The 27,809-nt window shown below is 36.2% G+C and overlaps 2 protein-coding genes and 1 long non-coding RNA gene across 6 annotated transcripts; 1 reads left to right on the forward strand and 2 right to left on the reverse strand.

Moving 5' to 3' along the window:
- Nucleotides 1-1,380: 1,380 nt before the first annotated feature.
- rassf4a (Ras association domain family member 4a) lies at nucleotides 1,381-26,897 on the forward strand. 3 transcript variants are annotated; one of them, XM_044136078.1, is made up of 11 exons: nucleotides 1,381-1,495; nucleotides 12,290-12,347; nucleotides 12,484-12,559; nucleotides 21,639-21,745; nucleotides 22,251-22,330; nucleotides 23,812-23,981; nucleotides 24,390-24,491; nucleotides 24,567-24,618; nucleotides 24,706-24,827; nucleotides 25,991-26,088; nucleotides 26,498-26,897. In XM_044136078.1, the coding sequence occupies exons 2-11, from the start codon at nucleotides 12,295-12,297 to the stop codon at nucleotides 26,565-26,567; spliced, it is 930 nt and encodes a 309-aa protein (XP_043992013.1). In that variant the 5' UTR covers nucleotides 1,381-1,495; nucleotides 12,290-12,294; the 3' UTR covers nucleotides 26,568-26,897. The 3 variants fall into 3 exon arrangements, with proteins under 3 accessions (XP_043992013.1, XP_043992014.1, XP_043992012.1); XM_044136079.1 differs by lacking the exon at nucleotides 1,381-1,495 and adding an exon at nucleotides 4,499-4,589; XM_044136077.1 differs by lacking the exon at nucleotides 1,381-1,495 and having other exon boundaries at nucleotides 12,247-12,347.
- LOC122842327 (C-X-C motif chemokine 10-like) lies at nucleotides 8,975-10,410 on the reverse strand. 2 transcript variants are annotated; one of them, XM_044136100.1, is made up of 4 exons: nucleotides 10,328-10,410; nucleotides 10,035-10,164; nucleotides 9,854-9,937; nucleotides 8,975-9,504 (listed from the first exon to the last, which is right to left on the reverse strand). In XM_044136100.1, exons 1-4 carry the CDS (start codon nucleotides 10,392-10,394, stop codon nucleotides 9,375-9,377), a joined length of 411 nt encoding a protein of 136 aa, XP_043992035.1. In that variant the 5' UTR covers nucleotides 10,395-10,410; the 3' UTR covers nucleotides 8,975-9,374. The 2 variants fall into 2 exon arrangements, with proteins under 2 accessions (XP_043992035.1, XP_043992036.1); XM_044136101.1 differs by having other exon boundaries at nucleotides 10,035-10,152; nucleotides 10,328-10,405.
- Nucleotides 18,874-21,613, reverse strand: LOC122842329. Its single transcript, XR_006372535.1, has 2 exons — nucleotides 19,650-21,613; nucleotides 18,874-19,457 (listed from the first exon to the last, which is right to left on the reverse strand). It is a non-coding gene; the product is annotated as an uncharacterized LOC122842329 (long non-coding RNA).
- Nucleotides 26,898-27,809: the final 912 nt, after the last annotated feature.

Consider the following 27,809-nt stretch of genomic DNA (forward strand, 5'->3'; position numbering starts at 1 on the left):
AGAGAGACTTCCTTTAGCTCTTGTTTCCACCCTGACATAGTTCCTGAGATGGCAGATCCAGACTCAAAAACAGGATGGGTGAAATAAATCTTCCCAGGCTGCAGGGACTTTAACTCTGCTGGGTAGAGAGAGAATAATATGCACTAGCTCAAGTTGTCTGGGGGTTTTGTTTGTTTACTTATCAGTTCAATATGAGGATTTTTATAAATTATAACAAAAACCAGTGCACTGGGACAAGTGGAAAGCGTATACCCTCAGAATATTCTATCTATAGAGTGTCATTGAGAAATGAATGTATGTAAGTCCATTTGAAAACTGAAACTCATATAGTACATTCATTACCTAAAAGGAATGCACTTAAAGGTATTAATTCTATTGTTTTGTTGTTGTTTATTCAGTTTTTTGACTAGTCTATTCATCAGCAGCTTGTCAGGAAGCAGGGCAGAGAGAGAAGAAGAGAACATCCAGCTTGGACCGCCTGTTTAAAACTGTAGGCTCTGCATATGGTGCACATGCTCCTCCACTGAGCCACCTTGTGCCCCTTATTTCTATTCATTTTAATGATCTTGGTGCACTGCAAAGCTCTTAAAATTATCATTGACTGTGGAAACTTCATACTGAATCTTTGGCAACTTGGATTCTTAGCATCCTTCCTCAGGACCTTCCGACTCTGGAATCTTTATTTTTTTTAATAATATAAACAATATGTAAATAATAACTTTCTCATAAAAAAGGGATTTGCGACCTATAAGTTCTGTCATTTTTACTTCATAGACTATTGAAACACTTATGGTATTTTTCTCTGATTTATTGTCAGAAATTGTGACATACTATATATCTGTATGTGATAGCTCTTGATGTACTGAGCAATCCACGTCACATGAAACTCCAAATAAATCTGTTTTCCTTCCACTTAACTTTCCCATAATATGCTCTGATACATCACTTTGTATAGAGACAGCTTCTTTAGCGACTTATCTTTCTTGAGGAGGGTGTCACTGGCTAGACACCTTTTAAGTGAACAGCCTTCTCCGCAATTGTATGAACATAACATTTCTGCATCAAACCTTTTTGATCATATGTATTTTTCTAATTTTTATTTTTTTTAAATTGTATTTTTTTTATAAGTCTAAACTTTGTTCATCCAAGTTGTGTTCAATGATTCTATATAATATTTCACTTTTTGAAATGAATAACCAAATGTAGTTCTCAGTGATTATGTATTTTAATGAGACAACGATCAGGTACTGACGCCTTTTCGCTGCATGTTTTTTTTTTTTTTTTTTTTTTTGGAGTACCATAAATAAGGTCCCGCCCATACTGAACGGCGATTGGCTGAGGCGAGGCGATGCCTGGTTCTATTGGCTTTGTCCCTTGTCCGTTTTGAATCCCTTCTCAGAATACCGCTCGGGCAAAAAGGCATAACACAAGAAAAGATAAGGAGGATACATCGCTGGCAGACTCACGGAAGAGGACGGGGTCGCACTCTGTTATGGTAGGAGACAAAATCATTAATTTTACTACAGGAGGGGCTTGTACAGCAAGATGAAGAGGCGGGGAAGTTCACTGTGGTTATAAACAAAATAATATTACTTCGGAAGTTGGATTGCGGTAAATTTCCACTTTTTGTGCTAAAAATATTAATACTGATGGGAGTGGCTTTAATGTAACTTTAGTGAGCTCATGCTCGCTTTGCTCTCATGTTAATTGTGCAGTGATAGCCGCAAGACTAGAAATGACCACACCAAGTAATCTGAAGGTGCATCTCCTCACCCACATTTGTTCTGATGTGGGTTTTTATGCTCAAATCGTTATTTTGGCACAATCTTTGGATGTGATCTGGAGCTTTTTTTGGACGTTTCTTGTCTTCGGGCGCTGCTGGCCGCTGTAGGTGTGATAATTAGATGCGGATTTCGGGATGATCAAACCAATCACAGGCTGCTATGAGGGTTCTTTGTCCACCGGGAGAGCACACACACATTGGGACAGATACGGCTCACAGAAAAGATCCTTTTTTGTAGACCTGAGCATCACTGTAATACAGAAAGAACAATAAATTGCATTGGCAACAGCACTATTTCACACTATGTTACGTTTCAGTCATAAGCTTTGATGGATTTCGTCGAGATTGAATTTGAAGGAGTAATACAACAGATAACTGTGTTTTCTAAAAAAAAAACAACATACTTTTTTAGAAAACCAAATTAGAAGTTACTATGTATTTGTATTCTTCCCCCTTTTCTCTGATACCCATAAATTTAACCCATACCCCCAAACATTTAGGCTGAAAGGAGAGCACCTGAGCAACTTTGAAGCTGTAGCCTACCACAAAGTCTCAATTTTGTGGACTTTAACTGGACCATCCTGAAACATGCACAAGCTTTGATCTAAGTCCATAAAACAGTGATATAAGTACCAAAAGTTGACGTTAGTGCCCATAGGAAATACTGACATCAACCATTAACTTTAATTGTTAACAAATTGTCAAACAGATGTATTTTTGAGTCAAATTGAAACTAAGAAAAAGAGAAGTACAGATGAGAAAATTTAGAGAACTTACACTTAGCACTAAATGAACAGTAAGTAACTAAGTACAAGAGGATGTGGCTGCTTATTTAGTTCAACAGTTAAAAGAGCATCTGTCTATGATATCACATCTGAAAATCAAACAATGGATAATGATCACATGGAGAAAATAGAGAGAAAAAATAAACAGAAAGTACTTCAGGCTGCAATAAAACCACAGCATGTAAACATTTTCAGCTACAAAATACACCAAAAAATGGCACAAGAGACTACAAGAAATAGATTTGCAAGATTTTATTTGAAATACACATGATTAAATAAATAAACTGAATAAAAATTTTTGGTATATGCGCAATACTTATTTAGATAAACATTACCAGCTGGACCAAATCTGTCTCTGTATCACTTTGTCCTGCTTAAAGAGGTTAAACCTCGACTTAAAAGGTAGAAATTCTCCACGTCATGTTTTGGACTCTTCTCCTGACATAGAGCTGGTCATTATCTCCAGAAACTTTGGATTAAGATGAATTTTATCAAACATGTTTTCTGACCACTTCATGGAGTTGCTCAAGTTTGTCCCTATTCAGAACCAAGACATGGATGAAAAGGATAAAACCTGCTCAATAATTCTATTGAGCAGGTTTTATCCTTTTCATATCTGTAATAATGTAATACTGGTCTTGTCAATACAAAAGTTTCTATCAGAAAGACAAACTGTGATGCCCTTTTCTGTATGCTGCTTCATGGATCGCATCAAATTGTATTCCTGAATCAATGATTGTCCCAAAACACTCATTAGATTGGACACATTACACAGTTTCACTAGTGCAATGTTAGCTGTTGTCCTCAATGACAAACTAACTATAATTTGCAATAGGCCATAAAAACTGTGTATCCTCTCTTTATATATTATATTTTTAGACACTGCAGGTACCTGTGGAAATTATACATTGCAGTGTGTGTGAAAGATTTGATGACATATCTATCAGAAATGTTTATTAGTGTAACAATCAATATGCTTTTAACATGGGGCAGCCATATGTTTACCTGTGCTGTTTTCTTCTGCACTGTCATGGAAAATAACTCAACTAAGAAACCTCAGTTATTTACTGAGGTAGTTTTATTATGAAACTTTTAAGAACCACTGATATGTGTTTGTTTAGGTTTGTTATACTCTTGCGAGGTAAATCTCCTCTCAAAAGTTTTCCTTCAGAATTGTCCTGTTTTTATTTTCTTCCCTGCTTGTTTCTATAGGGTTTCTGTAGTGTTAGTTTGTCCTCTAATGTTCTGTAGCAAAACTGTAAGACCTCCACAAAGCAGCTTTACACTGAGATGGATGAAACATTTGTTTGCCTACTAATATTCAAGGGCAGTTAGTTTAGCTAAGATTAAAATACACATTTTAATAGTTTTGGACACCATTTAATAGTTTGTTGACTCCTGCAGCAGTGCCAGAAAAAAAGGCAACTAAATTGCAATAAAAGCTACCTAGTAAAGGCAAAAATATGCATAGTTTTTCTTATGTTAAGGCACTGTCTTGTGTGGCCTACCATAAAAACCTATAGAGTAATGTTAGACTTGAAGCAAAATGTTAAGCTTCAAGTTGTATGAATACTTTTGTAAAGCACTATACATCAAGCTTAGTCCATCTACTGTGCAGACACGTGTGAAGGTTAAATTATTTATCATAATGGTGACAGACTGGAATCTTTTAAGTTATGGAAAATTTATGCATCTCTTAGTGTGTATAAATATGCATTAGAAACAGTCTGGACATCTTTTTATGGATATGCTCTCTCAGTTCTCCGGCTGGTTGGTAGTGGAAAGGAACAGAGGTCATCATATGTGCTGATGTGGCCTCTGTTTTGGATTTTTACTCAAAATGGCCATGGTGTATTTTGTTTTAGTAAAAAGTAAAACAGCAGTGTGAAAGGAAAGAATATCTAATTTTTTCATGCTCTCTATGTTTTAGGTGAGTTACCACCAGACTTTCTACACATCACTTCTCAAACCCAGACAGTATTATCTGTTTCCTGATTTTTGTGGCAGCTGCTACTGCTAATGTAAGCAGTTTTTTCTTCTGTTTTTTTCCCCCCCTTAACCAATCTGTGCTCTGGCTCATACATTTGCCTCTAGAATAATCTCTGTCATTTATTTTAAAGGAGCTTTTAATGGCCCACACTGGAACATGTGAAAATATTCAATATTAGCACTTTTTATTAAAAAATTACTTGACACCATTAAATTAACAGAACTTCCTCTTACTTTTACTGCATACCATACCACACAGAAATTAAATGACTTCTTGTTAGGAAAGGTCTGTGAAGTTATTAGTCACAGAGGGTTAAGTAAGTCATATTCTTCCATTCAACTGGCTTTGCCTTTTAAATCTTGAGATCAGATTATATGAAGCACTGCCTACTGGATCATGTGACCAAAGGGTGCAATTCTTGCTGTAAACACTAGGTGACACCATTGGATCATCAGCATTTATTCAAATAAATCTATCAGAAGTTTTTAACTCCTTAACTACAAATCCTTATATGTGAGTCAGTAGTTTGAGAAATGCATATTATGATAAGAAATCTGTCACTATTTAATAATGTTTCTTTCTGCTATGTGCAAATACTTGTCAGCAGAGTTAATATTAACTGATGGCCTATAAAAGATTTACCATTAACCATGCCAAAATCAGTGAAACTTTCAGAAAATGTCTTACTGTTACAAAACCTACTAATAGCAATGTCTACAGCTACATTTCTAAACCTTTGAATGTTTGAGGCCATAATCTGAAAATGAAAAGATCTTTTCACCAACCTTGGCCAGGTGCCTCTCCTAGACCAAAGAATAATTCAAAAGTTCACTCACTCTCTCCCAGTGAGGTTCACAAAGGTCTTTAGGTAGGAGGTACAGTTTTTCTAATGACTGCAACAAGGATTGCGCTCAAGTACAGTGCACACTTGCTGCAATTAGAAACAATGAAGAAAGTGTGTGTTGAAACTTGTTTAAACGTTGTTGCACAATACTAAAACAAGTTAGTAAAAGTCTTGAATAGAATTGCCTGATCAGATGAAGACAATGCTGAGCTCTTTTAGTGCCATTGCAACAACCATTTTTGGAGGAAGAATGGTTACACGCATCACTTCATCAAAACACTAAGCCAAAGTGAAGTGGGAACATCGTTGTGTGAACTGTCATATTATGCAGCATACTGACTGATTTATGACGAAATGTATTAGGACACTTTTGATTGCACTGTATAATCTTAGGAAAACATGTTAAAGACAGGGATATTATGTATTTTCTAGGCGCATCGTATATTATGGCACTATGTCGTCTTTAGTTGTTATAAAAAAGTTGTATATATCAAAGGCAACTTAAAATTAATTTGGTTCCTCAATTAAAGAGAGCCTTGAAATTGGCTCTCTGTCTCTTTAAGAAGATCCAACTCTTTCTGACACTCCGCCTTCATCAATGCCCTTCCATTAAGCCTTGTACAACCATCTTTAAGTGCATCGGACTAGTTCTAAGAACTAGGAGCAGTTTGTATGATGAGCTCAGCAGACACATTCTTCCACCAGGTGTTTGCTCATTTCTGCTGCAGCTAGTCTGGAGGAGTTGTGAAGGTGAGATGTGCTCTACATGGGGACTCTCTACTGGAGACTGCAGCTCCAGTGAGGAAGCTTTAGGAAATATGCGTCACTTTGTGAGAGCAAACATGTTGGCACCTCCTAATGATACTTGAATGGGAGATTCAAGTATCATTCAACACTTCTTTTTTATTAACATTGATTAACATTATAAGATGATAGAGCTCAAAATGGCAAGTTTACGTAATTAGCCATTTTAACAGTAAAATTGGACGGGCATAGAGAGCCTGACTTCATGGTATTTCCATTTATTACTCTCCAGGCAGTTCTTTACAAAATGAAAATTGTGTATAGTGATGATGCAATAACAATACAGTTTAATACATTGTAGATTACAGTATGCACATTTACAGTACAGACCAAAGGTTTGGACACACAGTTGTGTCTGTACTGTATGTTAAAATAAAAACATAATCTTTTTGTTTCCTTATTGTTGCTGCCTTGCAGCAGAAGGTTTTCTATCAACCATTCTTGCGTGTGGGAGCAAGTTCTCAGTTAGAAATGTATCTTTGTCGGTATTGTTGAAAAGCTGATTGGTTGCATGTTCTCTCCTGTTTTGAAGAGAATGTATATTCTGGAAATGATCCTGAAGTCCTTTTCGGCACCACACCCTGTCTCTGCTGCACCTCATCAATAGGACACTTGTTTTGCTCTGAGAGGCTCTGGTTGGTTGTGAGAGGGTTTGTCTAAAGATTATGTGCTATTAAAGGTTGATCCCAGGCCAGGTGGCAAATATACTTAGGCTCAGCTTTACGATTCTGTGGGATTAAATGTTCGCAATAGTCTGTGGAGGATCTTCTCTTTCAAATGCAGATTATGAGATGCACAATGTTTTAAAATTCAAATACAATTTTGCATTATTTCATTTGTTTATTGAGTTAGAAATAGATAGAATGCTTTTATTGTAAGATTATTCATTGCCTTGTGCAGGTGACAGTGGTGAGGGTAAAAGAGAAATGGGGGTTGGACTGGACAGTGCACTCAGGGTGATGTTGTGGCTTATGGGAAGAAACTGAGTCTGTTTGTTCAGGTTCTATGGGCCACTAGCGCCTGCCAGGGGACAGCAGGTCTAACAGGTGGTAGGCGGGATGAGTCAATTGCTGTCTTCTCGGTTCTCCTGCAGGATCTCTATTAATGTTTGATAAGGGAGTGGCTTCTGATGATTGTGCACTGCAGCCCAACCAATGTGGAATGTGTTTTTGAAGGCAGCCTTGTATGAACAAAAGGAAATTAGAAATCATAGAACCAAAAATATTTACATACAAAATCTTTTTCTTATAGTAGGTTGTTAAGTCATTTTAATCAGAAATGCAAGTCAGTCGGTCAGAAGGTCCACCTGAAATAAGACTGGGCAATAAATAAATGTTGTCATTTAATCAAATTTGCTGTTTGTAAAGATTTAGGATGAAAAAGTCACCAGTAAGATTATAAATGGGAAAGGAGTTTTGCCTTTCATTATATTAAGAAGATGCTGCCCAAGAATGAAGCGTCTGTTCCAAAATCAACAGCTGCAAAATGGACGGAAAGTTGGATTTGCTCACTATACAAGAGAGGGAAAAGTTTTTACCATCAAGTAAGACAACGATTGAGCTGTTTGTCCACAAAAAAACCAGAATGATTTTTAGAGGAGTCAAAGTAAAGCTTTCAATCCTAGGAACAGTGCGCCAGCTGACAAACATGTTCTTAATCATGCCAAACACTCATCAAAACCGTTTGGAAGTAAATGAAGCAAGATAATATTAAGTCTCTGGAATGACACTAACCTTAAGCTGGCAACAACTTTAAAACTTCCTTTAAAGCTGGGTGCAGGCCAGAAAACCAATTAATTAAAATCACTCTGCATGTGATCAAATTTTCTGCCAGACGTTTGCCAGAATATTGCTTGTGGCTACGAAAACCATGTTCATCCTTTGTGACTTGCTATGGAACATTTAGCCAAAATCAGTATTCAGATTAAAATCAGATTAAAACCTATTTGTATCTTTGTAACTTTCAACCGTTAATTTGCAATTTTTGCAGGTTAATGTTTAATCAGACCACCTCACTCCATAATATTTGACTCAATTCTCTCACTGTGGTGATAACAAAGCAGTTATGGAAAATCCCTCCCACATATCCTTTAACAATGCCTATCCTGTTGTAAAATTTGCTTTCGCTTTCCATTTTACACCCATGTTCTGTCAACCGTTTGGTGGGAAAGTGATCACATGATGATTTCGCAAGCCGTTTGGATTTCTTCTTATTTTCCAGGATTGGTTCAGTGCAGGTTGGAGCGTGCTTCTGTTATTAAATGTCGGGCTGAAGGATAACTGTGTTATTTTCGCAGGCCCTTTCTTGCGGCTCTTACTGGGTGTAGCTTATGAAATACTTTTACAAGACCTCTCAGGCAGCATATTTATGAGTTAACACAACATCCAGTGGCTCATTCAAACAGGTTGTGCACAACCAACAATAAAAGTATGAAACATAATTGCTGTACTCTGATCCGTGCTGTAAAAGTCTTGCTTTACATCTTTAGATCAATCTGACAGTCGTGCTTTACTCAAATTCTACTGTGAATTTACTTAATTTAGTTCCTTTTCTTATAGCTTAAATACACATTATTGTACAGCTATTTTAAGAAAGATTAGTTTGTTTTTCTTGCAGCTGCTGACTCACATCCTGGAGTTTTTGAACTAAAGAAGGGGCTAGGGCCTCACTGACCCCTCACGTCCTGTTAAGGAAGTACTTATCCTCCCCTTTCTTTAACTGTGATATACTATCAAAGCTTGAGCCTAAAAAAATCACACGATACCAGATCTGTTCTTTTATATTTATTTATAAAAACAACTTCCAAAAGTTTAGATATATAAAAATAAATACATGGCACACTTTTCCCAGCTGTTAATAACTAAATATAAACAGTTCCTTTTTCAATGCTTCAAAGTGAAACCTGTCACTTTGTTCATAGATATAAAATCAGTCTCATTGGGGTGGCAAAGCCCCCTGCTGCCAACTACTACAGATTTTCAGCTTAGATAAAAACTAAAGGGAGCATGATGATGAGCTTTACTATTATAGATAAAAAATTAAAAAAAGTGTTTAAAACAGGCACTGTTGTACTGCAAACATAAAAAAGCAGCCTGCAATGCAGGAGCCATCAGTCCATACATTCTTCGCTCCACACAGTAGCTTGATGCTCTTTGTGAACCTGCTGAACTATGTGGATTGTGAGGAAGATGTTCTTCTGGTGTGCCTCCTTGCCTTCTGCTGGGGGCTCGGCCGCCGCCCGCCTCGCCGTCTCCTCCTCCGCAGACACACTTTCACATCGCTGCCCAACTTCTGAGCTCTGAGAAGGAAATTAAAAAGCATTAGAAGTAATATCACACATTTGAATGGGAAAATAAACACTTAAACATGATCTGTAGGAAAGATCAACAGAGTGCTAAACTCTGTATTTACAAAAATCAGCTTGACAACAATCAAATACAGGTAGGAGTGATTTATGTGAAATAGGATCCCATCTTGTTCCAGATTGGTTTCAATTTACCTCTAAGCTGAAGCATTATATGGTTCGCTTACTGTATTTAAAAGCTGTCTTTCATTCTGATTTCTTTAATAAACCCTTAAAGATGCAGTTTTTTCTACTATTACTGCTGGGGAAACTCTGGAGGTAAATGTTTTCTTAGGATTCTTACCTTTTCCAGCATCGAATCAGCTGTTTCCCCATTGGCGCTTCGGGATTTAAGCAAACATTTGAGTTGTTTCGCTTCAGTGTCACTCTGAAAAGCACATAGAAAAATAATACACATTTACTACAACTTTTAATATATTTCAATGTTGGCTGATGTATGGCTGCCTGCAGCGTCTGGAACTCACATGACTGTAACGTTGCTACAGGTAGCACTTGTAGGGTAAACCTTAAGGTCTGTTAGTTGCCCCCTGATCCTCTTTGTAGTCTCTGGACACAAACATCTTCCGGGGACGTATGTGCCGTCTGCCTCTCGCACTGCACAGACACAAAAACAAGATTAAAGGTTAAAAGGTTAAGCCACTAAGGCACAGCAAGAGTGAGAGTCCTTGTTCACCCAGTTTTTTTTTTTCTTTTTTTTTTACAAAAGCTATAATGTACTTTGGCTTTATTAAGAACTGTTTTATAAACATGTTCTTACCTGCAGTGAGTAGACAACAGAGGCTCAGGAGAGCGAACTGACAGACAGCCTGAAGATTAAGCGCCATGCTGAAGACAAGACGAGCGTTTGCACTGAGCTGCGTTTTGGAGTTTTATACCAGCATGCTCCTCCCCCCACCACTCCATTCAGGAGTCGGGTTTTCCAAACTAGGAAATTCCCTCGTTTTGCCTCTAAAACTAGGATACACGGATAAAGCACAGCTTTCCTCAGGATGTATCATGTGATATTTTTAATAAATCAGTAATTCATGGGCTTTCCTTATTTTCTGCTGTGCAAAAAAAAAGAAAATTAAACTCAAGTTCTCTGGATTTTATTTATTTATGTATGTATTTTTCTTAAAGTTCTAGAGAACTAAAGTCTACTTTACATTTCATTATTATTTTGGGAGCAGAGGCAGATTGTGTCCCTGAACGAGACAAAGACATTCCTCCTCAGGCTCTTTGTAACCCAGGCACAAGGTAATACTTTTTTTCCCTCTGTTGGCTCGGTGTCAACAAGCCCATGTGATTTCTCCTAATTCAGTGTCCCTACGTGAAACCCTAAAGCAATAGCTTCCAAAGGTTTTGTTTCTAAGGAAAGGTTCCACTCAGGTCACAAAGAACTATTAAATATCCTTTAACTTGTTCCCATTTTGTCACATTGTATGGGTTGTTTTTTTTTTTTTTTTGTGATAGACCAACACAAAGTGCTGCATAAATGTGAAGTGAAAAGGGGATATTTTATGGTTTAATTTTCTTTTTTCAGTTAATAAAAATCAAACGATGTTGCCTTGCTTATGTATTCATCATTCTGAGTCTATAGAAATGCTTGTCAGGGCTTTTACAGCTGCAGGTGTTTTGGGGATATGTCTGTAGCAGCTTTGTACATACAGGGCTGTAAATGTTTGCTCATTCTTTGGAAATACAGTTCAGGCAGGACAGATAGGAGAAAGGCTATCTGTGAACAGACATTTTGGCAAGTTGTCGACTGGAAATAGGTCTGGACTTTGACTTGGCCATTCTGACTCATAAAAATGCTTTGATCGAAATCAGTATTGTTCTGTATTGAGGTCCATTCATCTGTTCCTCTGAACAGATGAATGAATTTCCTGTGGTAGAAAAAGATTCCCGCAGCATGATGCTGCCACTACTCCGTTTCACAGTGAGATTGAATTGGACTGTGGATTTCTGCAGCTCCTCTAGTGTTAGCGTGCACATCGAGTTTGCAGTTGTATGATACTATTTCCTTTTCACATAAGGGATTGAACAGAGAAGTCCTGTTTTAAACTTGTCCGCGTCGTCCTTCATCTTGCTTCTGTGTTCCTTGGTCTTCAAAATACGTTTTTTGTTTTCCAAAATACTCTCTCAAAACTCCAAGGCCTCACAAAGCAGCTTTTATTGAGATTAAATGCTGGATCAAACATTGAGAGTTTGCTTCCTAATTTGTTGACCTGAAGAATAAAATGGTTGCATCGTGATTTAACTGGATGAATTTCAAGGTGTCTGAATGCCTTGATATTCAGGCAACTTGAAATTTCAGACATTTGAAATTGTCTGGAATTTTAAATGTCTGTAACATTAAAACGTTACAGACATTCTTTTTAATGTAAGTAACATTAAAAAGAATGTTACTACATTCTAGCGATGGGTTACTACATTCTTTTAAAAGAATGTAGTGACCCATCGTTTTCATTCCTATTTATATGTGCTAGTTTGCTTTGGTTCATAATACAAAACCCCAGAGACAAATTTAAGTATTTAAGATTGTAATGTGATAAAGTATGAAAAAGTGTAGAAGGTGTGAAGACATTTATTAGGAACTACATTGATTTTCTTTGCTGCCATTGTAAATGACCCGCATAAGATGACATTGTGCCTTTCTCTCTTCAAATCTTTATTTTTAAATTGTTATTTGGGATCATGAACAGAGACTATATAAACTGTTTTGTCTCGTTTTCTCCAGTGAGAATGTGTGAACGTCAGACCTTTGTAAAGCTCAGTGAAGAGAAGCTCATACCAAAGTAAGTGCTTAGTGAACACAGACAATAAACCAAAGTCGGTGTGTTGATTAGGCGTGATACGTTTCATTTATCGCCAGCAATACCTGCATTGTGGGTGAATTGACAGCACTAATCCAGCCTTTGTGTTCATATTCAGGTCTGACATCCTGTCACTGCTGAGAACCTACAACTGTTATCATGAGGGAAAAAACTTTCAGCTGCGGACTCGCGAGGTAAGCATGAGATGCCGCGTTGCTGCTGGAAATGAAAGGAAGAACAGAATAGCTGATGCAAACTGCTGTGCCTTATTGTGAAATGCCCCGCACATGTTGAAGCATAGCAATTTGATTTTCTGACAGATATGAAAACCAAAAAAGTCTCACACTAGATTGGCTGTGAATGTTGCAACAAAGCCCTTCAAGATTCCTGACTTCTTTCCCAACATGGCAAGTGGGTAAGAAACCCCAAAAAAGCCCCTTTGTTCCTAAAAATTAAGACAGAATGAGAAGGGGAGGCTCCTCTTTCAGTAGAAAACTCTTAGAGAAATAATTTCCCCAGTAAGGTCTTTTTCTGTAAAGTGGTTCGGTCATTTATTTGATAATTATCCTCAGGGTTTTGTGGCTTGGAGTTCCCCTTTGTGTTCACCAGTAGGTTTTCCAGTGAGAGCCTGCATATTTCTCAGTGTCTATACAGTACAAGGGCAGGGCACAGTGGTCAAGATGTGTCCCTCATTTTTATTCCCTAGTCAGACCCGCAATCTTACAAAAACATAAACAGAAAATTAGCTTTGTCACTTTCTTGGGAAATCCCACACAGCTGCACACATTGGGCAGAGGAAACCACTGCTTTTAAAATATTTCTGTGATATCAGCCACAAAGGAAACAACAGTTTATCCACCTTCAAAACTCTAATAACATGTAAGATAAAAACGTTACCAAATTTCTCCTCATTTTCCTCAGTGAATAGATCCAGCACAGGTTGACTCAGCCCTGTAAGCCCTGCTTTGATGTCGGAAAACAGCACTGTGTCATCTTTCAGCTATGCTGATGAAAAAAAAAAAGAAAGGAAGTGTGTTTATGTAACTTAACCAAACTGTACTGTAAGATTAATGGATACTTTCGGTTCTAAAACTTAGGTTCTTCAGTGATTTAGCTGTGAACTACTTTCATTTTATAAAGTATTCACACAAGACATACTGGGGCAGATGATGAGACAGCAGTTTTTTTCTTTTCATGAAAAACTGTTTTTACATTAAGAAAGATAACATTATGTTTGCCCAGACCACAAAAACTTAAACAGATATGCATTATACATAGATATAATACTTATATAAATAGATAATTACAGATGCTACTTGGTCCTGAATGTCTTGTATTTCAAGCCCTAAAGGTTGCTGCATTTGTTCGGTGATGGGTTTATGTAAGAGGCCAGAATACAGAGTGTTTCAGTGATTTAAATGGGTGTTAAGTAGCTAATCTTATCAATATTGATTATATCAATATCAATAATTCAAAATTCCTCTTAAAAACAATGTGTGACTTTAAGCTAATAATTCTAATGAGAGAAGGACAATAACTTATTTGACAAAATTTTCCCCTTCAGCAGGATTTTCTCCCCACTGCATCTGTCGGGTTTTTATGTAAAAACATAAAAACCTTTAAGTGTGTAAAAAAAAAAAATAAATAAAAAAATACACCCTTAAAGCACCATTGGCTGGGAGGTTGTACTTTTCAGACAAGAAGAGGGGAATATTTTAGTTAAAGTAATATTTTGTTTGTTTGTTTTTTTAAATAGATTTAGCTTATATTTAAAAATTTTAAGCATTTATCTTCAGTTGTGCAAAAAATTTAACTGGTCAGAAATGTGAATCATTTACAGAGTTTAAAGTTGAAAAAAAATGGATTGTGGTGCTGCATGTTGTGTGTGTGGTAGAGTTAAAAACTGTTTATAAAGCAAGAAATTCTAAATGTCATCTCAATACAATTTCTGCCAAGCCCCATGCAACTGCCCCATACAATCACAATTATAATACATTACAGTTAAAGTCAATTGATCATATATTACAAATTTAGATATCTACCTAAGCAGCTTATCACTAATCTTAGAAGAGCAATCAGTTGTAGCTTTATGGCTGAAAAACATAACCTTTTACAGTCATTATAGTCCAAAAAAGATGGATAGAGAAGAAACATCTCAGAATCAGTAGAACTGAGTTACATACACAACTGAAAAGAGACAGATTAAGGATTCAAGGTAATAAAAAAAAGTTGTATGGGATAAAGGTTGGACTGGACAAGCACTGTTAGCTTGGGAATGATTATCCAAATAACTCATCTTAATATGATCCACACATTAACTCTTTTTGTATCACAGTTCCAGTATTTGTTTTATTCATATAATCTTACTTTTTCAGTATTTTGTTTGTTTTAAACAGAATAAATTGGTCACAAGTTTAACTGAGGGTAATCTGTAAATATGCATGAGTCAAATAATCAGTCATCGTTAGACTTCTGAACTTGCATCTGTACAGACCTGTCCACTCTGATTCTACAGATTATGTGTATTTAGCTCTTTCAGACGGTGCTGACCTACTTGGCGTGTACAGCCCTGCTAGTAATCACAAGACAAAGAAAATAATTTCTTGTCTTTGGTGTCCAGAGATGCACGTGTTTGTGTGTTTACAGTCAAGTCAACAGTCTGCGAAATCGCTTTAAGCCATCCTAATTTCAATTGACTTTGCGTCCAAGAAGCTAAATCTTCTTATAATTTTAAGTGGTCTTACTGACTTACTGAAGCTTTTCTAAGATTTTCTTTGGACTTTTTCTCCAACTGTTCATCCAGATTTTGTGCAGTGCCCAATCATAGCATAGCATGCTGTGCACAGAGTGCTTAAAAAGTTGAAGAACTTTCATTAAATCAATCTAGAGCTCATGTCTTTTAAAAATACAAAAGAAAAAAAAGTCATATTTAAATGGTAAAATACTAATATATGTTGTATGTTTTTTTTTCTTTTCTAACCAAACTCAAATACAGAAATTTGAACAATTTGTGACAGGCTGCTGGCAACAGAGTGCCTAAAGATTCAATGAAGAATAGGTTCTCTGTTAAATTGTCTGTTGTCTATCAACACAGATGCATCCTTTGGGTTTAAGAGGCTTTCCTGCCTGAATGAGTCATAAGTCAAATATTCCTGTTAGAGACTGGAATGAAAATGAGTGGAAAAAGCAGTTAAAGCCTAAAGGAAAACTTCCTCAAAATCTCTTAAAACAGGCTCACTTCTAGGGCAAAAAATGAAGCAAGGAGGGATAACTCAAGCATTTTGAAACACACTGAACGTAATAACCCTTTTAGGTTAGTCAATTTGCTCTTTATGAGAAAATAGTTTTCTCATTCCAGTGTGGCAGAAAAGCTGGACTTACAAAACCATAAACATCTAATCCTTTTTGGATGATAATTTTGATATGATTTATATAAATACCAGAACAAGTTTGTTTTAGTTTGTTCAGAAAGTAGTGTTAACTATTTATTACTCACAAAGAAAGCATATAAACTACTGTATGTCTTGTTTCTTCATGTAATTTGATCAAAATTTACAAACGTTTAATTTTTAATTAACATGTGCAGCTCCTTCTAAGTTGGTGATATGGAAGAGGGAGAGAACACAGTTAACATTTTTTTTTTTTTTTAACAAAGGTCTTTATCTTTTCTTATAAAACCTAAAAGTAAAATATGATGCTTGACTGCTTGTAGAATAACACAGCAATGCAGGTATATTTTAAGGAATTAGAGTATCATCAAGTAGCTTAACTTATTTCAGTAGTTTCATTAAAACATAGATTTCTTACACATGGAGTGATATATATGAAGTATTTATTTCTCTTAATTTTAAGGACTGTGACCAACAGCTGTTCAAAATATAAAAAGGTTTCTCGAAAAATGTGACTATTAAGACCAACAAAAAGGATATTTCTTGGCATTCTAAAAAGTATTTCCATGTACTCTACAATATATACTCATAAATATTGTAGAATTGTAGAGTATTTGTTTGGGACTACTTTTGCGTAAGCTTCTGCATCAGTGCAGCATGGCATGGAGGTGATCTCTGTGGGGCTCTGTGAGGTGCTAAGGAAGTCCAGGCTGCATTTTTCTATGAATCTTCTATTAATTTTATGGTAGACGGCTGCAGTAAATATGGACTTGGTAAATGGCAGGTTACCATGCCATTTTGATGATGACATGTCTCTCCACTCTTCCTTCAGATTCTAGGATATTAATTTCCCTAATGAAATACACAATTTACAGAAGACTTTAGGTCTGCAGTTGTCCCTATGGCAGTGGTTCCCAAAGATTTTCTTCTTTGGTTCCCAAAGATTTTCTGCCCCCCCCTATGGATTACAATAAAATACCCCCAAAAAAGAAAAAGAAAATCAACTGGGCACACACATCGTTCAACCAGACATAAACCTATACACGTGTTTTGTTTTCAAACTCCACTGAAGTTTATTTCACACTTCAGGTTGCAACAGAACAAAACTAACCATCTTCACAGTGAAACACTTTTGTGTAACTTTTTTTTTCCATCCATATTGCTTCCCACACCCCCCGGCCCCCCATGCCAGGGGGCGCGGCCACTCTTTGAGAACCACTACCCTATGGCTTGTGCAACTTTTTCAATCTGACTTTTTCTGTCCACTCAACTTTCCACTAATGTGCTTAAACTCCTTCTAAAAAAGCTGATTGTTCATATTGATATATTGTTGTGACTCCACAACATAACATTTAAGTAATTTTTTATTGTTTTAGGTAATATGCAAATCTTCAAATTTTGGAGTTTTATGAGCTGTAAAGTATAATCAGGAAAAAAAAACAATATTTGAAATACTAAAGTAAAATAAAACTTATTGGGTTCTGTTGTATGCTTTGATTTAAAAAAATAAAATAAAATTACATGTATGACCTCTAAAATACTTCGCTGATGTCTAGACTAGATATTTAAATCAGATTATGTACATTTATGTGGGGCATTTCAGCTCCAGACTGCTGATGCAAGGCCACTGGGGACTTAGTCACTGGATATTTTGTGGTTATGAAGGTCAAACCATTGCTCAGCAGTAACATTCTTTGGTTATGTTTGTATGCTGCCCAAAAGCCAAAGTTTGGAAACTCATTTCAGAAATTTCTAGTAAATATATAGACCATATGGATGGGCTTAGATGTAGCAAACATGCAGCGTCATTCCTCTTTGCCAAACAGAGCAGTCTGATATAAACAGATTGTGTGTGAAAATTAGAGGCAGGTTGACACAGGAAGATTTGTAGGTTACAGTCAAGATTAGATCATAATCAGATCAGGTGATGTGCGTTAGTCATTTCAGAGTGAGCATGTTAGTAGGAATGATTTTACAGCTGTCAGTTAAAGCAAATGAACCAAACCTCTTTGAGAAGGGAGCGAGCTTTAACATGTATGACTTTTCAGAATGTTCCTGTATTAGCTGTATTAATGGAAGTGTTTTTCAGTGCTGGAGGCCCTGTTTGACCCGTTAGTTTCACAGTCAGGATTTATTACACATTCAGTCTTTTGACAACATTTGATTGTAATTTCATTTCACGCTGAACTAGTACTAAAATTATTTGGTTGTTGACAAAGGATATGTAAGCTCAATGAAAGGAAACCTGATTCTTAATTGTAAGACACAACAATGTGCAGAATCTCTAAAACTGAAAGCTAATCATCTTACATCATTTTAGCTGACATGAAGCAGTGTATCTTAAAGCTGTTTAAATAAATGTAGAATATGTACTTCCTTCCTTTGTATCTTGTATTACACTGATATTTACAACCTCTTTGGATACTGAATGAAGATAATTCACCACTTCTCTGACTCACCGCCCAATAAAACACAGAAGTAACTGTTTTGTAGTGACCCAAAACGAAATGATCATGTGGACAATCATGAAGCGCCCCCTTGTGGCTATGTGTAGTATATCTGGCTTCAAGTTTGTACACCACCACTAGAGGGCGGTAAATTCATTGCTAAAAATGCTTTAAAAAAATCAACTTGAAGCTGAAAACGTAATCATAACAATAAAAGTGTACATGTAGTAGCAGAAGCAAATGTCATTAAAAAAATACTAAAGACATGTACATTTAGTTGAAGTCTAGAAATCTTTAATTTTAAAACGTATCAGCATCAAATGGTTAATGCAAACAAGAATTTTGCATTTTAGGCACTGAAATGTTGACTTTAGATCATAGTATACTAGATTTGAGTTCAATTACTTGTTAAGAACCCACAGAAAACACGTCTAGAAACAGTTTTTTAAAAACTACAAAACTGAAATTGGGTAGAAATTATGTAAAGATTTTTTAACTTACAGTTTTAATATTCATGCTTTAAATAGTTTAACTAGATCTTCCTCAACATATATATATTGGAAATTTTTTGTTTTTGTTCATTAACTCCTCCTGATAATTCTTTTATACAGCACAAAAAAGTCACAGAATGATATAAATTGCTTGAAGGGAAAAAAAACCGAAAGAAAATTGTGATATTTTATCATTTTATTAGAAACCACATCTTACGTCTTAACAAAATATTAAACCCTGTAAACACATAGATCACATAGAGTCTTCACTAAATAAAAATATAAATATATAAGTTACATTTGCACTATTATCATGAGCCATGGCGGAGCAGTTCATCCTGAGGTTCTTCCGAACTTATTTCCTCGCTCCAGCAAAGTACCCACATGATGTCCGACAATAGCAGCAGCTCTCTTCAAGTCCTTATTTGTCCAAAGAGCCAGTCCACGGGGTCTTTGCCCCTACTGTCTCGTTCTCTGCTCATCCTGAGGGAAAACTCCTCTGTGCTGTGCGAGGGCAGACTGGCTGCTCTGGAAGTCCTTGTTGTGCGTGAAGACACACGGGCAGTTTTTGAGAACTGATGTTGCCGGGGGGACTTCTGGAGTCTGGCAGGCCGCGCAAGGGCTTGGATGCTTGACATGTAGTCGTCCAGAGAGTGGGATCCCTGAGGTTGTTGCAAAGAAGAGGGATGGACAGGCAGGTCCTCCAGCGTCTCAGTAATTGTGGGTAGTAGAGGCAGAGACATTAGCAGCCTCTTGTTTTTCATGCTGCAGGAATAAGAAGAAAAGCAAACTTGTTAGAGATTATTAAAACTGTGTTTGTTGTCATTATAATTTATCAATAAAAACTTAAATATTATGCTGGCAAAACATTGGAGTTCCACTTTGCTAGTTTTTTTAAATTGTAGAATTATTATAGTATCATACAAAACAAAGAGAAAAAAGAAGAATCCTGCTCACCTTCAATGTTTGAGTTTGGGCTCTTTGAACGCTGGGATAAACTCGGTGCCGTCTAATCCGTGCAGTAGAGTATGAGAGGACTTCAGCATGCGTCCAGGCTTTATAGGCTGGCTGCACCACAGTGATTAACCGCCTTATCCAAAAATAGCTTCGCTGACCTTACTCACATCTATGTGAATTGGTGCGAGCGTGTACATTTGAGGGTGTGTCTGTGCATGCTCAGGAAACTCAGGAGTGGTGGGTTAGGAGAGTCCAGTGCTGCAGCTGCGCTCTGTGTTTACATAGCAGAAACAATGAAGCCCTGGAGTAACCGCACATACACACACAGAAATGTTTCTGTCCAGTGTTTTGCCTGGAGGTAACTTTCCTTATGCTGTTCAGTCTAAAATTAAGTCAAAAACAATGTTTACATGCTGAATGTAATATTTTCCACTAGGCAACTACAAATTTAATCTTGTTATGAAACTATGACAGACCAGTTAGAGTTAAATGGAAAAATGTGTCAATCATGAGGCACTGAGGGGGAAAAAATGCTTCTTGTTTATTTTGTATTTAGAAATATGAAAGATGTGCTTTTATGTACTTGGACTTTATGTACTGACTGGTAGAGGAAACAGAAATCCTTGTACAGTGTGTTGCGAGCTGGAGGGGTACTTTACATCAACATTTTTCTTTTGGGGGGATTTTAAGTGGCACTTAATAAATAAGGAAAGTTCAGAATTTTCAAAAAAATAAAAATAAAACTGAGACACATAAGGAAAATCTCAGGAGAACAAGGAACAACAGGCAGCAGAAGAAACCAGCTAAAAAGATAGAAACCTAAATGCTCAAACACTGAGTGGGGCTGATTGTTGGAGTGGCTCAGTGAAACATTTAGCAGAATACTTTATGATATGTACTGCCATATCCTTGGGGTTTTACTTGATTAAAAAAAAAAAAATCAAGAACCCTGTATAATTATCTTTTCACTTCACAATTATATACTACTTTGTGTGGGTCTGTCACATTAAAGTCAATTAATATGCATGGAAGTTTGTAGAGGTAATGTAACAAAAATTTGAAAGAAGTATGAGAAAGTTTTCAGTTGTAAAGTTTAGCCAATGTTTACCTTTATTTCTGTATGTTTACTTTTTAAAGTAAATTATTAAAGCAAAAGCTTTATCGCATTTTTACTGAGCTTTTTGAACATTTCTTGAATTATTTCTCCCGTTTGCTGTTTTCTTGATGTTTCCAGAGGTTTATTTTCTGCAGAGTAGAATTTAATCCAAAGGCAAAACAGAAATTCAGACCTTGCATCACCTGACCAGCCTGACCTTTTTACTTATAAAATATAATTTTTGTCTTATCCTTTTTACTTTGGTGTTAAGATCTCTGTGACAATCTGATTGAAACAAGTAAAACGTATGTTGAAAGACCCATGTTGTATTGCGGGTAATGACTTAGAAATGGTGGTTATATAACAAATATTTTCAAACTGGGGAAACAGAGAGCCTTCTTAGTCTGTAATTATAATATTCACAGCTGCGGTGTTATGTATTTCCTGTTTCTAAAAAAATAGGCATAATTAGCTGCTGACCTATGCCAATCTATTCAGGTCAAAAGATTTTCATTACAATTACTATTTCCCCAACATATGTTACACTTATAGATGCAAATTCTAACAGTTTTCCCCGATGTAAAGGTTATTCAGAACTATTTTTGTTCTCTAAAGTTATTCACATTTATGTCAAATTAAAAGCCTCACCCTGCCTCTACGTGACCTACAACACTCGCTCTTTTCAGACATGACTTTACTCCTCCACTGTGGAAAAAGGGGACAGCCCAAACTGACTGACTTTCTCCAGTTTTCAAGGCTTCCCCATGCAGCTGAGTGCGACTGTTCCAGCACGTACACCTGAAACTCAGACGCTGTGGCCGTCGGCCAAGCAGGATTTCCTCCCTGAAAATTTCTGTTGATTATTATTGTTCTGTGTGGTTCTCTTTGTGCAGGAGGATGGACAACTCATCCTAGAGGGGCTACTAAACATTTACTGGGGTCTGCGCCGACCAATAAGACTTCAGATGTTTGATGACAACGAAAGATTTCGTCTCAACAGGTTAAGCTGTCTGATTTGTACTTCATATAGAGGCCTTAATGGGCTCAACTGAGAAGTGAAGGTCATGTGAGAGCAGTGCTCTCTTGTAAAAACCTGAAAAAAGTCATTGTTAGCACTATAAAGTTGCTAAGTTATATCAGTGTATTGCTCTTTTTCATTTCAAAATCTTAGCATATAACATTTAAATTGTTGGGATTTTTTAAATAAATATTGTAATTTTATTTGAATATCTATGTGGACTTTTTTGTTAGACATAATGAAATAAGAATAGTTTTAATATGTGTTTTAGACTCTGAATAGCTGTATAGATGAGGGGTTAAAAAACTAACATTTCCTTTCAGTGTTCACTCAAGAAAGCAGGCAAATCATTTTAAGTGCTGAAAAAACGTTTTAAATCAATATTCATGCAATGGCTTGTCTTTTACTGTTATTTGTCCACTCCAGGAAAGCCAGACAGCCATAAAATTAAAAGAAAATAACAAATGATCGTTCCTTTCTCTTTCAGGAATGAAATGTCTACTGTGGCAAAGCAGGCATCTGCAGAATCCAACAATAACTCACTGAACGGAGAACCTAGACCAGCTGGTGAATGCAAACACGTGCAGTCATGCCTTCCGCCCTAACCAACACAAACACACACACACCGAGATCTCTTGGATTAATGCAGATTACACGTTGTGAGAGATTAAACCCTCGCAGGTGCTTTATTCAGCAGGTCTTGTGGAAAGCTTGTCTCACGTGTTAAAGTTTCCTCATATGCCAGCTACACCAAATCAGATCAACAACACTATAAATAAACAAAATTGCACTACTTATGTCCATCACGTTGTCTTTTCAGCCTGTTTGGTCAATTGTTCCTATCTGCTACGACAGATAAGCAACAATGCAAGCTTTCTTTTTGCGTATTTTACTTATATGTGTTGACACAATGTTGCATTTTAAAAACAAATTTCTTGAATTGACACATTTTAAAGATTTCATTTAGTCCACATGTAAAATGCAACTCAACTCTCTAATAACATGTCTAAGCAGCTTAGTGGATCACAAGAATACAGTCACCGAGGCCTGTAGTAGTGTTTATAACTGTATCAAACTGATTGTCTAAGAATGAAAATTTGAGGGGTTTTGTCATTCAGAATCTAGTGGCACAGATTTACTTTTGTACACAAGCTTGTTTTGGTTTCATTTTGTGTCCCAACAGAAAATGGGTGGAAGAAAGTACTATTTAAAGCTCCCCATATCGCATTCCCAGCATTCATAGATTCTAATAACATAAACAGCTTGAGATATTTTGCTTTAGCAGTTTTGGAAGTCAGTAGAGAATGTTTTCCTATTGCTGCAACACTTTTTCTCAAACAACCTTAATCACAAACCATTTCTATATATATTTTTTGTTTCTTCATAGCATGAAGAACAAGCTTTTTAACTTCCTGAATGAAACAGTAAAGACACTTATTAGTCATGATTTTTAATTAACGCATAAAAGGTTGCTGAATTAGTAGTGTTTGTTGAACCTATTTTAACAGGGTACCATTCATGACTAAAACCGTTAAGAAAGTCTGTAATTTATGGTTAAAAATTTTGGCCGCTTGCTGTTAATCTTCCAGGCATGCTAGCAAGTTTAACTTTGACATTAGTGCTGTCTGTTACGCTTACAAAAGTTGGAAACAAACTCTCGCTCCAAAGCAGAAACATTCTTAACACAAACCTCATGGCAGTTTCTAACTTAAGTTGATACTGTTAAGCTCCAGTGTGATTCATATTTCTGACAGATTTAGTTTTAAAAGGATTTAATTCAATCCATACGCTTGTCTCTGAGAATTGGAAATGAGACAGGTAATAAAACAAAGTAAAGGGACTATTTTACATTATTCTTTCTTACAAAATTTTTTTATGTTGTTTGTGTTTAACCATTATTGAATATTTTAGGTCTAAATAATTTCACTTGCTAATATTTATTTGAGAAATCCCCTTTCCTTTTTCATATTATCATGCAGAGTGCGGAGGGAGCATAGGAACAGCATTTTATTAAGAATTGTGTAAACATAATTTATTTCTTGCTTTAGACGGTGATATTGGGGGTCAAGAGGAAGAGGACTCCCCCCAGCTGCTGAGGACCAGGAGTGACGCCTCCTTCATGCGAGTTCAGCGGAGGTCAAACACACACACTGCCGGAGACCTGCAGCGCCTGCGCACACACAGGTTCTCGATCAACGGCCACTTCTACAACCACAAGGTACAGTAAACAGAGCAGTCTCAATCAGCTATGTGGTCACTTTAACAAATCCCCTTGTTGAGATATCCCCAGGTGCAGAGGGGCGGTGGTTTCCTTTGACTGTACTTCTGCTGAGTTTCACAATGGCCTGCTGTGGGCTGATTTCATTATGTGCCACAGAAAACAAACTTAAGGCAAAGTTACCCGCATTAGTTTCTGCTTGATTCAGCATGAGGTGATGTTGATGTTGAACAGAGTCCAGCTGCAGATGAAAGGATTTCCTTTCTCCCGTTGCTTTCCTGGCCAAAATGTCCGACGTGATCATGTTCAGGAACACACACTCAACTTTTCAAGTGTATGAGAGGTTCTGTGCTAAAACAAAATGTACTTTACTCAAACATACTGATTTATCTGTTTTTCTTCATTTAGACATCTGTTTTCACTCCAGCTTATGGTTCGGTCACTAATGTTCGCGTAAACAGCTCAATGACAACGGGACAAGTCCTCAACCTGCTGCTACACAAGTTTAGGGTGAGCACAAGATACTGGTTTCAGTTTTTTTCTTATAAGTTAAACTTGAATTAATGATTATTTGTTATATTTAAGGTTGAAAACAACTCTGAAGACTTTGTCCTTTATATGGTACATGAGTCTGGAGGTAAGTATGTATTTGCCATGGTTTTGTAAATATAGGTATTTGTTTTTGTTTGCAAGCAGTTTATTTTCTTTTGTGCTGATCTGGTAGAAAGGACACGACTGAAGAATGATGAACACCCTCTGGTCACTCGCGTACTCTACGGGCCCTGTGAGAAAATCTCCAAAATCTTTATCACAGAAGCCGACCTGGGAGAGGAAGTGACATACGATGTGAGTCTTAGTCTCACTCACCATGTGACTTTGTTCTCTGAAACTGTTTAACAGAAGTGATGCTTTTTATAATATTTTGATAGTTTTCAATGGGCCAATGAAGGATAGTTGGGCTAAATTTAGGAAGCTGATATATCATATCCTACTTTGGGACAAATTTAACAATAGACTAAGATGACTATTGTTATGCTGCTTGATATATTTAGTGGTTTCCAAATCTTTCTTATTCTTTGAAGTTTTCCATATTTTGCAAAGATAAAACCACAAGCTTCCATGCTTTCATTCTCATTTTATCTAATAGACAAACACAAAGTAGCATATAATTATTGAACAGAAGAAAGTGACAAATTTTTTTCCTATTTTTTGATGCCTAAATTAAGTGCAGTATTCATAAGGTATTCTTAGAAAATAGAGAAAACTTATGTGTAATTTAATGGGAAATGTTTTATAAATCAACATAAATTTTCACATAATTGTGAAGTGGTAGAAAAAGAGTTCATGATTTTCAAGGTTTTTTTCATTAACAGTACACCCTGAAAAACATCCCTAAAGTCCTAAAATCCAATGCCAGTTCCCATGAAAAATCACATAATTAATGAATAGTCACAAAAAATCCATATGAAACCTCTAGTTTACCTAATGCCATTTATAGGTCACAGCAAACACATGCAAGAGGTTTCTTCAAAATATTTCGCCTACATGCCAAATAGCATGTGTTGTGGAAAATAACTGCACCATTCCCAGTGTGAAACATGTTGGCGGCTGCATCATGCCGTCAGGATGTGTTCTTCCAACATGGACAAGAGCAGGAAACCTGGTCAAAGTAGATTGGAAAATAGAGGTGGAAAAAAACTGGGAAATAGTGGAAGAAAACGTGTTCGAGGCCAGAAAACACTGGGACTGAGGTTCAGTATTTAGCAGGACAATAACAGGACAAAAAAATCCATGCCGCTAAATACAGGGAAATGCTCAAAAACAAAGATTTGTTTGCGACTGCAAAAGAAATAAAACTAGGATAGAGATTTCCACTTTCTCAGGACAACTCTTAAGTATACAGTGAAAGAAAGGTACAGAAAGGTACAAATAAAGGTGTAGGTCATTGCATTTTAATGTTTAAAATGAATTTACATTTTTATTTGATTTTTTTTTCTTTCTCCTTATAGGTTGCTCAGTACATCAAATTTGAAATTCCGGTTTTAGACAGCTTTGTAGAGAAACTCAAAGAGGAAGAGGAACGAGAAATAGTTAAACTGACAAAGAAGTAAGTAAATAGTTACTCAGCAGGAAAAAATTTAACTCTCCACTCCAAGTATTATGTTTCATTATGTGAAGCTAATGAAACTTAAGCATTTTAAAATTGTTTTCTGCAGAAGATAATCTTTCCTGTAACATATGCAGTTAGCATTTTAAATATTGCATAGAAACGAAAAACTTATTGAAAGAGGTTAGTATATTACATGACAAAATAACTTCTTAATATTTCAAATCATACATACCGTTTAATGTGGCCAGCAATGTGAAAAATTATGAAGAGACTTTTAGCTAATTTCAGTTTTTCTCCAATTATACCTTTGAATTTTAATGATATATCAAACCTATTTAATGAGTCAATTAATTTGCTGCTGTATGTCTTTGTATGTGACATTATTTGTGCTTTTTCTCTCCTGCAGGTACAGCGCTCTGAGATCTATGATACTGCATCAGCTCGAAGGCAGAGGTCACAGCAGTGACCGAGTATGACTGTTTCTGTTTGTATGACCTAATGTAATTGGGTCTATGGGTGGGTGGGTGTGTGTATACAAGGACTGGGAGATACACTAATGACTGTTGATTTACTATGGGACCATTTCCCAATACTGTAATGATTGTAAAGTTGAATAAGTGCTTTCATTGAAAACTATGCTTGTCATCTTGTCTGATCTACTTTGTATCATTTATTCTTGATGCGTTATCACACTTTGTAGATGTAATTTTAATATTTACACATTTTGGATAAAATTCCTTCTGCACATATTTATACCCTGTTTTTGTAATGATTAAAATTGTAATAAATCATCCTAGTTGTGCTGATCCCTGGATCTCGACTGGCACCAAAATAATAATCACAGCAAGTTTCAATCCAAAAGAATGTAAAAACAAAAACCAAACCCTTTTTTTTATTATTTCCCTGACTTCCACTAAGAGATTAGCATTGTTTTTCTGAGCTACCTTGCTTGCCAGCTAGTTCCCATGGGATGTATATGTGTGTCTATCAACATTACACAATGGAAGTATTCTGAGAGGAGGCCAGTTCCTTTTTCCCACAGTGGAAATGCTAATTATTATTCGATGATGTCACAATCAGGTGACTTGTTGAAATTAGATCATTGTTGTACTGACATTACATAGTTTTAACGAATTACTCGTGAAAAATAAAGACACTCTCTAGCTAAAACTTTACAAAATATCTGAACAAGGTGAAAGACATGAGACAAAAAAGTAATTCATTTGAAAACATACAAATAAAAAACAGAAGAACTTTGGGCTGGGTTTGGATAGAGTTTTTTTCTTCCCATTTAGGATTTACTTTTCCTCTCCATTGTTGCCCTCTTCGTGTTCAGGATGGGAGATGAAGTGTAAAAACCGACATGATCTGGTGACTTCATTAGAGAAATAAGTTGAATTGCAATGGAGTGGTATTTCTCCCTATAATGTAAAACCTGTGAATTACTCACAAAATTAATTTCAAAAATCGAAGAAGATTAATCTTTAAAGTATTTGACATATAACTTGGCATTATAACATTCTGCTATGTTAGTTAGTGTCCACTAGATGCCAGTATAACTCGAATGAATTCAACAGGATCAGACAAAACAGCACTTTCACATCTCAGAAGATGACGTGTCTTTTAGCTGCTAATTTGTTAGCACAAGTTAATGATAACATTCTAATTTACAACAAATTATTTTTTTTATTTATGTTTTCTGTAAACACATAAAGATG

The sequence above is a fragment of the Gambusia affinis genome, linkage group LG13 (genome assembly GCF_019740435.1).
Source record: "Gambusia affinis linkage group LG13, SWU_Gaff_1.0, whole genome shotgun sequence".
In the NCBI taxonomy this organism is placed as follows: Eukaryota; Metazoa; Chordata; class Actinopteri; order Cyprinodontiformes; family Poeciliidae; genus Gambusia; species Gambusia affinis.

Coding starts and splice junctions, on each gene's coding strand:
- LOC122842327 (XM_044136100.1), bottom strand. CDS start 10,394: ATGGCGCTTAATCTTCAGGCTGTCTGTCAGTTCGCTCTCCTGAGCCTC. Junction 10,165..10,327: donor CTGTTGTCTACTCACTGCAG/GTAAGAACATGT, acceptor GTGTCTGTGCAG/TGCGAGAGGCAGACGGCACA. Junction 9,938..10,034: donor TGTAGCAACGTTACAGTCAT/GTGAGTTCCAGA, acceptor TGTGCTTTTCAG/AGTGACACTGAAGCGAAACA.
- rassf4a (XM_044136077.1), top strand. CDS start 12,247: ATGAACAGAGACTATATAAACTGTTTTGTCTCGTTTTCTCCAGTGAGA. Junction 21,746..22,250: donor GAAAGATTTCGTCTCAACAG/GTTAAGCTGTCT, acceptor TTTCTCTTTCAG/GAATGAAATGTCTACTGTGG. Junction 24,619..24,705: donor TATGGTACATGAGTCTGGAG/GTAAGTATGTAT, acceptor CTGATCTGGTAG/AAAGGACACGACTGAAGAAT.